We start from the raw sequence: 10,442 nt of genomic DNA, 5'->3' as shown, positions 1-10,442 counted from the left end.
TACTCCTGACGGTGCTCAGGGGACCATATGGGATGCTGGGAATCGAACCTGGGTCGGCTGCGTGTAAGGCAAACACCCTACCCGCTGTACTATCGCTCCAGCCCCATATTTCATTTTCTTTACTCTTTCTTTTTCTTTCTTTCTTTCTTTCTTTCTTTCTTTCTTTCTTTCTTTCTTTCTTTCTTTCTTTCTTTCTTTCTTCCTTCCTTCCTTCCTTCCTTCCTTCCTTCCTTCCTTCCTTCCTTCCTTTCTTTCACTTCTTTCTTTTTCTCTTTCTTTCTTAGCTTAGTTTTGCATTTAAATGGATGGCATATTGGATCCAGCGTCTTTAGATTTTGTAAAGTGCCTGACTGGTGATCCATGGCTATAGTTGCAAATTGCTGACCCTGTAAATGTCTACCACTTTAAATTCTAAGCTTTCTCACTGCTTGTACACTTAAGTATCAGTCTATAGGTTGGGCTCACATTATCAGTTCATTTGCATATCCCTGCTTCATAATATAGGATCCCTCTGTGTTGGAGGGGGACTATCGATTGGTGCTGGAATCCCTTTTGAAATAGGAGGGTCTGAATAAAAAACACTGGCGATAAGCGCGTACCAGCTGGGACAGGGGTGCAATGTCAGGAAGGGAAGAAGCATTCAGGAATCTGGATTGTTCCTGCAACGGAGCTTACTTAGCTGGTAAGGCGTTTGGTTTTGCATGCAGCCTAGCCGGATTCGATCCCGGGCACCCCATATGGTCTCCTGAGGCCCGTCATGAATGACCCCTGAGCACAGAGCCAGGAATAGGCGCTGAGTACCTCCAGGTGTGTTCCCTCCCCCCTCAAAAAAAAATCACAAAAAGGGCTTACCGGTCTTCTCAAGGCAGAGCGCCTTCTGGGAAGGCCTGCAGCGCGCGCGCTCTCCGCTGGGGGGCGCGGCAGGGCCGTCTCGGGTCGGGCAGGGGGAGACGTCTGGGTTCCCAGGGCGTGCTGGTGGTTCCCGGCTGGGGGCCTGGGCACGAACCCGGGTAAACGGACACAGGGCTTGGTGAGCGCCCAGGGATGGCTGTGCGCTGGACTGCGGCACCCCGCAGGGCCCCCCGGACGCCGCCCGCAGTCCTGCGAGCTGAGCTCAAAGCTCGGAGCCAGGGCGCCGCGGAGCCGCCTAGCGTGTCCTCCACCCCAAGGACCGGCGCGCCCACCGTTCCTCCCCTGCGCGATCCCCCGGCGTTTCCTGAAGGCCACGGGCTGCTCTCCCACTCAGAGGCACCCCAGGGTGGGCACGGCCAGGGCGGGGTGCGGGGATGCACAGGCTGGCACCTTTGATTGGTGCTGGAATCCCAAACGCCCGGACAAGAGCGACAAAGAGGGTGGAGGGTAAGGTGGATGACGGTGGCCCATTCAAGTGGCCCCTTAGGTGGTCAGAATCGCAGAGGGGATCCGACCGTATCTGCTCCCACTTGTGACCTCCGGATATAGGCCTAGGGTGGCTGGCCCTGGTCACCTCTGTCACATGGATGGACACAGGCACCAGGCACAGTCTTCCCCAGACCCCCCTCCTCTCCATGAGGTACCATCCCTTCATACCTCACACATGGGACACTGGGCCATGAGAGTGGACGCTCCCTAGGCCTTCCTGGGGCTCTTCACCCTGCTGGTTGCTCCTGCAGAACTCTGCCCTGGTGCAGGGGACCAAGACACTCCTGGAGGCATCTGTCCCAGTGAGAGACTCCCTCCCTCCCTCCCTCCCGCAGCCCTTCTGGCTCACACCTGCAAAGTGAGCCGGGCCAGGGTCCTTTCCATCTGTGACTGGCTGCCAGAGGCCACCGGGCGCTGCACCCGACTGCAGGTACTCGAGAAAGGACTGGACACTCTCCGGTGACACAAGCCAACAAGCTGCGTGAAGAAGAGGGAGACACAAACCCGAGGGGCTCGGGAATTGATCAGAACCACATCTGGATGGGATGCTGTAAAGAAAATCCAGTTGGGCCGGGAGTGATGCCACCAGGTGGGGCTGGTTTGGGCTCCCCGGGAAATATTTATCTACTGACGTTCTAGCCAGCTCCTGCCTGTCTGGGTTTCGTACATCATTCTTCCACTTGACCTTCAGCTTGAAGAGGGCTGGGCTGAGTTTGCTTCTCCTGGTACCTGGCACAGTCTGAACTCTCGATGTTCTAAATAATTTGCATAATTTTATGCATAAAAGATTTTTCTCTTACTATTCCTCTCTTTCTCTCTCTCTCTCTCTCTCTCTCTCTCTCTCTCTCCCTCTCTCTCTCCCTCTCTCTCTCTCTCTCTCTCTCTTTCTCTCTCGATTTAAGAGAAGCTGTTGAGGGGCTGGAGCGATAGCACAGCGGGTAGGGCATTTGCCTTGCACGCGGCCAACCCGGGTTCAAATCCCAGCATCCCATATGGTCCCCTGAGCACGGCCAGGGGAAATTCCTGAGTGCAGAGCCAGGAGTAACCCCTGTGCATCGCCAGGTGTGACCCAAAAAGCAAAAAAAAAAAAAAAAAAAAAAAAAAAAAAAAAAAAAAAGAGAAGCTGTTGAATTCTCTAATGGATCCAACCCTTGGAAGAACAAGTGTAGAGCAAACCTTCACCTGCATGTCAGAGAACAGAAGCCATGCTGAAATCTCTTTGCACAGCGCATGCTCCTTCCCCGTCTCTCAAATCTCTCAAACCTGGAGCCTCCTCGGGAGGGAGCCCCCACCTCTCAGGAGCTGGTCAGGAGCTGGGGCAGGGGGTGCTTATCCCGGAGGAAGTGCCTCCTCTCACCCCTCCAGTTTTACTCCCTACTTTTTACTCCGTACTCCGTGCCCCATCCCCAGCAGGGATTCCTGCAGATAAGAAAATATAAAACTAAATAAAAAAAAAGGCACAAAACTGACCAGAAGCGGCGGGCACCTTTGTTTCGTCTTTATTTGCGGATATAATTATGCACCGCACTCTAAATTAGAGATAGATTTTTTTTCTGATATACATTTCATCTTATTCACCACGAGCACACCACACGCACAGTAGAACAGTTCCACAACCTGATAAATTGCACAAGATGAGTTTGGATTCCTGAAAACCGGCAGGCAAGCCGGCCCCACCCCCTGCCTCGGCTCCTCGCCTCCCCGCGTTCCCCGCAGGCGACCGCCCGCTGGGGACGATGCCGGCCTACCTTTCCCCGGCAGGGTGGACCGGTCAGGGGACTAAATGGGCTTCTCTTGCTGGAAAGGGCTGGACGCTGCGGGTTCCGCCGAGCACTGGATGGCTATGAAATGTCCCCCCTCCCCCAAGGTCAAGTTTCTGCGACTGCGCCCCCTCTCCCTACACTTCCCACCCTCCCCCCCGCCCCTCGGTGACTGGGACCAAAGTGTCGGGCCCCCTCCTGGAAGGACAGAATACCCTGACCGCCAAGGCGCCCCCGCCTCCCGCGGAAACCGGGGTGTTGCGGAAAAGAAAGGACAACAGAAACGCAGACGCGATGGATTGGAGATCCCGAAGCCCTCCCACCCACCCCATGCCCGAGAACCAGGAGCGGGGGAACCGGAGATGTTGAAAGCTTGGCTTCCCAAGCGCAGCGGGCGGCGGCGTTGGCGGCGCGGTTGGCGGCGGGGCGCACGGGGCTGGTGGGGGCGGGTGGGGGTACCCGAGGGGAGGTGGAGTCGGGGGGTGGGTGGGGGCGGTGCCCGGGGCGCGGCCACCGCGCGCCCTAGTCCTCCGCGTTGGTTCGGTAGGCCTCGATGAGGCCCTCGAGCGAGTGTATGAAGCCGGACACGCTGCAGATGCCGCCGATGACGAAGATGGCCACGTCGAAGAAGACCTGGTGCCACAAGAGCTTGCGCCAGAGCAGGCGCAGGTGGAAGAGGCTGGGCAGCAGGAAGCAGAGGCCGGCGCCCGTCAGGCTGCCCGTGAGGCCCATGAGCAGCGCAAAGTGCGGCACGTAGATGGCCATGAGCAGCGTGAAGACCACGAGCGCGCAGCGCAGCGTCAAGCCCCAGGATTTGAGGCGCCCGTCGCCGCCGTAGCAGGCGGGGAAGAAGGCGCGGGCGCCCTCCTGGAAGAGCGACTTCTCCAGCACCTCGACGGCCGCGAAGAAGGGCAGCGGGTAGGACAGCAGCGCCTTGGCCACCAGGAAGATGTTGACCACCGCGCGGATGGAGCCGGGCAGGTTGTCGGTGATGACCTCCTTGGTCTCATCGGCCCAGGTGAGGTAGGCGACGAGGGCGAAGAGGCCTTTGAGCACGCAGGCGGCGATGTGCGTCCAGTTCATCATGCAGTGGAACTCGCTGGGCTGCTGCATGTTGCCCTCCAGCGACGGCAGGAAGATCTGCGACGTGTAGCTGAACACGATGATGCCGATGGAGATGGGGAACTTCTTGACGTCGATGTAGAACTTGACCTTCTCCCAGGCCCAGTCGCGCGCCCGCGAGAGGCAGTAGGCGATGACCAGAATGTTGATGACGAAGTGGGCCAAAGTGCACAGCAGGCTGAACTTGGACACGGCCTTGAGGTTCTTCAGGAAGGCGCAGGGCAGCAGCACGGCCGTGGCGATGATGGACCAGGACTTCTGCGACACAGGCAGCCCCGGGAAGCTGTTGTACATGAGGTTGCCGCTCACCACCACGTACAGGATGCAGGTCATCACCAGCTCGATGATCTGCGCCACATTCACCACGCGGCCGCCCAGCGTGGGGAAGCGCGGGGCGCAGCACGCGTTGGCGATGGCCACGTAGGAGTCCCGCACGCGCACCACCTCGCCGTCCTCGTTCTCCTCGTACAGGCACGCGATGAGGATCTTGCCGGTGTAGCAGCACACCACGGCGGCGAAGATGATGAGGAACAGCCCCAGGTAGCCGCCGTGCAGGATGGCGTAGGGCAGACCCAGCACGAACATCCCCTGCAGAGCGGGAGAGGCAAGCGGACCCGGAGCTCAGCTGGGGAGGCCGCGGGAAGAGGGGGCCAGGGGTGCGGGGATTCTAGCTAGAACCTGAAGGGGGCGCTAAGGAGAGCTAGAACTCGGTTTAAGCCGCGGAGAAAGGCAGCCGCATAGAGAACCTGGGAGTTGAGTCAGAGATGGAGTGTGGGGTGTCAAAGGGGTTGGGGGAATTTTTTTTTTCATTTTTACTATTTAATTTTTTTTTTTACTTTTTAAATTGACATTTGAGTGGATCAGCTGGGCGGTGGGGTTAGGACCAGAAGCCCAGAAGGGTACACAGAGCAGGGCTTTCTGCGTAAAGAGGGGGTGCTGGAATGGAGAGCAGGGAAGCTAATGAAGGAACGCAAGTGACTAAGGACCACGTGAGAGCTGCAACGGTTAAAGAGGTTGGGGAGGGTCAAATGATGGGGTAAGGAGGAAGAGGGGCTGAGTGAGAGTCGGGGAGGCGAGAATGGACCAAAAAGCGTGGTGGTGCACTTTTCGGGGTTGAGGCCAGAGATGCAGGGAGGAGGGAGGCAGGTTTGGAGCTAGCGAGGAGTTAGGTCAGAGAGACCCTTCACGCACCCCACCCCGGGGAAGGGAGGGAGGAAGTGGGAGGGGGGAGCAAGACAGAGGAGGGAGGAGGGCTACACCCCATTGCAAGGTAACCCGGCAGTCTGAAGCTGCAGAGCCACGTGACGTGACGAGCTGCCTAAGGAGGGGTTAGCCGCTTGGGAAAGGAGAGAGAACGAAATCTGGGCATCCCGGGCCCTGCAGGTCCCCTGCTCGCCCGCCCACCCTAGCTCCAGGCCTGTGGAACGCAGCCCTCAAAGGCGTCTCTGGAGAAGGCCTGGGTGCGGCAGTGTGAGCTGCCATGGTCCCCCACTCCCCGGTTCCGCAGGGAAGCAGTCCTGGAGCTGGAGTAGAAGGGGGGGGGGGCTCAGGTCAGGCTGCTCAGGGCTCCCCCCCCATTGCCCTGGGGAGCCAGGGTTCTCCCAGGAGCGGGAGGAAGCCCTGCGCCTTCTGCTCCTGGGGCACCCTCGTTCTGCGCTTCCACGGACCCCGGGCACTACGGATATGGCGGGAGGGGGGCAGTCTGCAGGGCCTGGGGCAAGGCGGGGGTGTCTAGGGTGGAGACCATCCTCTGACTAAAGAGCGGCAGCCTGTGGGCCTCAACCTGCCCCAAGGGTCGTTGTGCAGATTCCAAACCCGCTCCCAACGGAACCGGCGCCGCCTGGTGGGGAAAGGGGTGTTGAGAGAAAGGCTGAAGGGGTGTTGGGGTCTGGAGACCAAAGGCGGATGGAAGCCTCTGGAGGCGGGACGCACTGCACAGGAGCCAGGATGGGGGGAGGGGGCACTGAGAGGGACAAGTCGGTGCTCAGGCATTCTGGAGTGGCCACTGATCACATGTGCTAGTGTGGGCACAGGTGTGTGCCTGTGGGTGCTGCCCCCAGGGCCCCAACATCCCAGGGTGAGGGCGGGCTCCAGTCTGCTCAGTGCTGCGTGATTTGTGTTCCATGGGCTTTCTGGTGCTTGGGTGTACAGGTATGTAGCGCTGTGTGGGTGTAGGGCGAGGGGTGCAGGGAGGTCTCTTGGATGATGGGGGGGGGGTCTATATATAGTGGCTGTTGCCTGCACCTGTGCCCGCGTTTGTTCAGGGAGGAGGACTGCGGGTCTGTGTGCATGCGTCAGGGGCCATGTAGCTCAGAGATTTCCTCTTCTCCTTTCGTCCAGAAAATGCGCTTAGCGACTCCCTTCCCGTGTTCCAGCGACCCGGCTTCCTCCAAAGCTGCATTTCTTTCTTCCTCAGCCCTCATTGCAGCCCTCCTCACCCTTACTCTCTTTGGCTAGGCCTGGGGGCTGCATCTCGGACTCAACCTTACTCCCCCTTACACACACACAGGAGCTGGGGTGGACTGCAGCCCGGCTGGGTTCGCCGCACTGGGATCCTGGATCAGGGTTGGGAGGGATGGAGGGAAGGGGAGAGCCCGGAAGGGGAGGCGGACTTCGTCGGGGGTGGGGAGGGGTAGCCTTGGGCGCAGAGCTACGGGAGATGCGGGTGGGATGGGAGAGGCCGGGCTGGGAATCCCGCGCTCGCTCACCTGGATCGCGTTGGTCACGTTCCAGCCGGCCTCCCACGCCGTGATCTTGGGCTTGTCCTGGCCCCCGAACTCGCCCCCGGCCCCCAGCGCCTGGTCCTTGGAGCCCGAGGGCGGCAGGGGCGCGCCGCCCCCGCGCTGGTAATGGATGTCTCCTTCGACGGGCGCCTCGCCGCCCTCGTCCGCGCCGCCGAGCTCGCCCTCGGCCTTCAGGATGTCCATCTGCAGGCCCTGCCGGTGCTCAAAGTCGAGGTCGTCGCAGTGCGCGAAGCCCACCGCCTCCTCATCTGTGGCCGCCTGGAAGCCCATCCTGGCGAACATGCCGCTCACCTTGGCCTGAGACTTGTGGGACACCGACGTGGCCACATTGGATAGCTTGCTGCGGAGCAGGGTGGCCATGGCGGCGGCGGGGCCCGCGGGAAGGGCACGCGGGGCTCGGGACGCGGGGGCCGCGCGGCGGGGCGGCGGGGGCCGGGGGGCGGCGAGGCCGCTGTCTTCGCTCGCTCTGCCCGCGGCGCCCCGGGGCGCTCTGTCTCATGACCCTCGGACCGGCCGAGAGGGGGGCTCGCCGGGGGTCCCGAGCCGGCGGGCGGCGGGGCTGGCGGAGCGGCGGCGGCGGCGAGTGCACTGCGGAGCTGCCGCGGGGCGCGGGCTGCGGAGGGCGGCGGCGGCGGCGGCGTCAGAGCCGCTACGCGGGGCTGGCGCGGCGCCCCCACCCTTGCGCAGCCCAGTGCGCGCCCGCCCCTCTCAGTCCGACGGGCGCGCGGCGGGGCGGGGTGCGGGTGTCGCGGGGAGCGAGGGAAACGCCGGGGGCGGGAGCCGCGAGGAGGGGGCGAGGAGGAGAGAAGGGGCGGCCAGGGGGTCTCGGAAGCGTGGGGAGAAGGGGGTCGGGGAAGGGCGCCCGTGGGAAGGCGGCGGCAGGCGGGCGCGCGGAGGAGGGGGGTCGGGGGCGGGGTGGGCGCTGAAGTGCTGCATTTCTTGGGGAGGTGCTAAGCTCGGCTCCTGGCCCTTCCCACCTCCCCGCGCCAGGGAGGGAGGGGCCCCGGGCGTGTGGATGCTCGCAGTCCCGCACCCCAGTGTCCCCGCTCCAGAGTCGGGGCTGCCTTTCCGCTCGCAGCTTCTCCGGCCGAGGTCTGAGACCGGCGCCCACGAAGGCGGCAGGACGGTTACCTGTCTCCCGCGACGCAGGTGTCGTCTGAGCATCGATCGAGCCGGTGTCCCCGGCACTCGCCACTCGCGCATTCAACCGGACGCCAGCACCCTCCCCGAAGGCAGCGGTGCCCGACCCCGGACGGCTCTCGGGATGCCCCAGCGCGGTGCCCCCGCCAACCGAGCCTGTCTCCGCCCGTCCAGGGAGGATGCGCTTCTCTGCGCGCCGCTCGCCTCATCCGCTCTTCGCGTCCGTGCAGAACGGAGGCAAAAGGTTGGCCATTTGCTGTCTTTTCGTTTGCAGGGCGTCTGGAAAGAGGCAGGACTTTATGAGGGCCCCTCTGCGAAGAAACGCGGGCGAACGCCCTCTGGGCGCCGGGAGATGTCCGGTGCCACCGGGGAGACGCGGGCTCGGCCCCGGAGAGCTGGAGCGCTCGGGTCCCGCTCTCCCCGTCGCCCGTGCGCGCCGCCAACACCCGGACTGCTTCTGTTGAACGCGGGGTGTGTGTGTCTGCGCAGGACCGAGACAGAGCGAGACCCCCGAGACAAAGCCCGATCCTGTAGCAGACGTCGCCAAGGGCTGGATCCGAGCGCCCTGGCTCCGAGGCGGGGTCGACGAACCGCGTTCATCCTGTAAGCGATTCGTTTGGTGCGTGCTTGAGCTCCGCTGTGTGCGCGCGGCGCTGGTGTGCTGGCTTGCATGTGTCGCTGTGTTCGAATCGGGGTGCTGGCGGGAGTCCCGCGGACACCCTATCTTGCTCGCTGCTTTACCGTCCCACCTGGCTCCCCGGGTCGGGCGCCCAGCGGTAAACCTCGAGGAGCCGGTGGTCTCAGCGCAGCTGGAGGAGGACAGTGGGGTGGGGAGCGGGGTGGGCGAGAAGCAGCAGGAAATGTAAAGAAAGGGGGTTTCCAGTCTTCCTCTTGGGGCGAGTCCCAATATCCCGCTGCTGTATTTCTAGATTAGCTCAGCTCAGCGCACAAGTAGGGCGGCCTGAGGGCTCTGGCCAGGGAGACGGAGCTGCCAGGACAAGCCCGGCCCCCCGCCCCCTCCCCCACTCCCTCTGCCCACCCACCACAACCCTGGCGCTTCACGCTGTGGAAACTTCAGGTGGGGACTCGCATACAGATGCTTCTGATCCTTCCCCAGGCACCCGCCACCCAGAATGTGTCTGGCAGAAACCCTCCCCCCACCTAAACTGAAGTGAGCCCCCTGCCCCTTGCTAAGACAAAAGTAAAACCCTCTCCCAAACACAGACCCTCCCCGGGCATAACAGGACCCAGAACAAAGACAAGAAAAAAGACCTTTCCTGTCAACAGAGATGTCCCTCTTTCCCAAAGACACTTACCTTCCCCTCAGGAGACCCTCCTCCCCAACCTGTAGGTCCTGGCAGGGAAGATGGCATCCCTGGGGACTCTTGAGGACAAAGATCTCTATCTCCCGCTCCCCTCTCCTCTGCTCCGGGCAGAATGTCCTGGGCTCCCTGGACTGAGACCTGCATGCCCTCACGGCCCCTCTGCACATTGTATGGCAGACTGAAAACGGCCATGGGCCCTCCTGTGATACATGAATCGGTCACAAGTATTGGTCACTGTTCAGCCCTGTGGATTTTATAGGGTTCCAAAGTGATGAACCGCTCTCCAAGCCTTTTCCTGTCCCAAGTCACTGCTGTGGGTCCTGAGGAGGGCGCTGAAGCGTCTTCAGGAGAAACGGGGTCACCCCTTCACTCAGCGACCCTCCCCCACAGCCTACCTCCCAGATGATTCTCTTCTATTTGGGGACTCTCCAGGACGCCCCATGCATACTCATTGTATGCCCCTGCTCTCCACCCCAGCTCTTGGGTTTGGGAGTGAGCCCCCCCCCAGCCCTGAGCGACACTCACCCCACCCCACCCCCAGTACATCCAGCAGAGCCTCCTTTGCATCTTGGTTGCACAGAAGCAAAATATAACCTGCTCAAGGTCATAGAGAGTCCAGAGAGTGGGTTGGAAGCCAGAAATCTAGGATTCCCTCACCTCACCTGCCCCCCTCCCGCCCTTGTCCTTCCACCCTTTCTCCCTGGTGGTTATTTGGTATGTGGCCTCAAGTCAAAAGAGATGCCACTCAAAACCAGACTATAATTAGATGCGTGCGCTGCAGGAGGGGAGTGGGGGGGGGCGGGGGAGTGGGGAGGGAGTGGAGGAAGTGCCTCAGAATCCTGGCTTCCCTGCAAGGTCTACAGCTAACACCTTCCTATGGTACTCTGAACCCCACCCCCCACCCCACCCCAAGCAGCCCCGTACCTTGTCAGAAAATCACCCTTCACTAT

The 10,442-nt window shown here is 61.6% G+C and overlaps 2 protein-coding genes across 29 annotated transcripts in view; one reads left to right on the top strand and one right to left on the bottom strand.

Annotated features, from left to right (window-relative positions):
* Window positions 1-2,878: 2,878 nt before the first annotated feature.
* Window positions 2,879-7,387, bottom strand: SLC32A1 (solute carrier family 32 member 1). Its single transcript, XM_004612631.3, has 2 exons — window positions 6,992-7,387; window positions 2,879-4,871 (listed from the first exon to the last, which is right to left on the bottom strand). The coding sequence occupies exons 1-2, from the start codon at window positions 7,385-7,387 to the stop codon at window positions 3,684-3,686; spliced, it is 1,584 nt and encodes a 527-aa protein (XP_004612688.3). The 3' UTR covers window positions 2,879-3,683.
* LOC129404818 (translation initiation factor IF-2-like) overlaps window positions 7,386-10,442 on the top strand; it is a 42,965-nt gene continuing 39,908 nt past the window's right edge. For 15 of the 28 annotated variants that reach the window (XM_055137749.1, XM_055137751.1, XM_055137752.1 and 12 more), the window contains exon 1: window positions 7,386-8,770. In XM_055137749.1, coding sequence (XP_054993724.1) covers window positions 7,386-8,770 — 1,385 coding nt within the window. Of the gene's footprint in view, window positions 8,787-10,442 lie in introns of all 28 variants that reach the window. The other 13 variants (XM_055137765.1, XM_055137756.1, XM_055137759.1 and 10 more) reach the window with 4 other exon arrangements.

This window comes from Sorex araneus, chromosome 5 (genome assembly GCF_027595985.1).
Source record: "Sorex araneus isolate mSorAra2 chromosome 5, mSorAra2.pri, whole genome shotgun sequence".
Lineage (NCBI taxonomy): Eukaryota > Metazoa > Chordata > Mammalia > Eulipotyphla > Soricidae > Sorex > Sorex araneus.
Note: the sequence above shows the minus strand (reverse complement) of the source record. Positions and strands in the feature narration are given on the sequence as shown.

What these genes read in the sequence shown, in the direction of transcription:
- SLC32A1 (XM_004612631.3), bottom strand. Translation starts at nt 7,387, where the DNA reads ATGGCCACCCTGCTCCGCAGCAAGCTATCCAATGTGGCCACGTCGGTG. An exon ending in ACGTGACCAACGCGATCCAG is followed by an intron (nt 4,872 to 6,991) that starts GTGAGCGAGCGC and finishes CCCGCTCTGCAG; the next exon opens with GGGATGTTCGTGCTGGGTCT.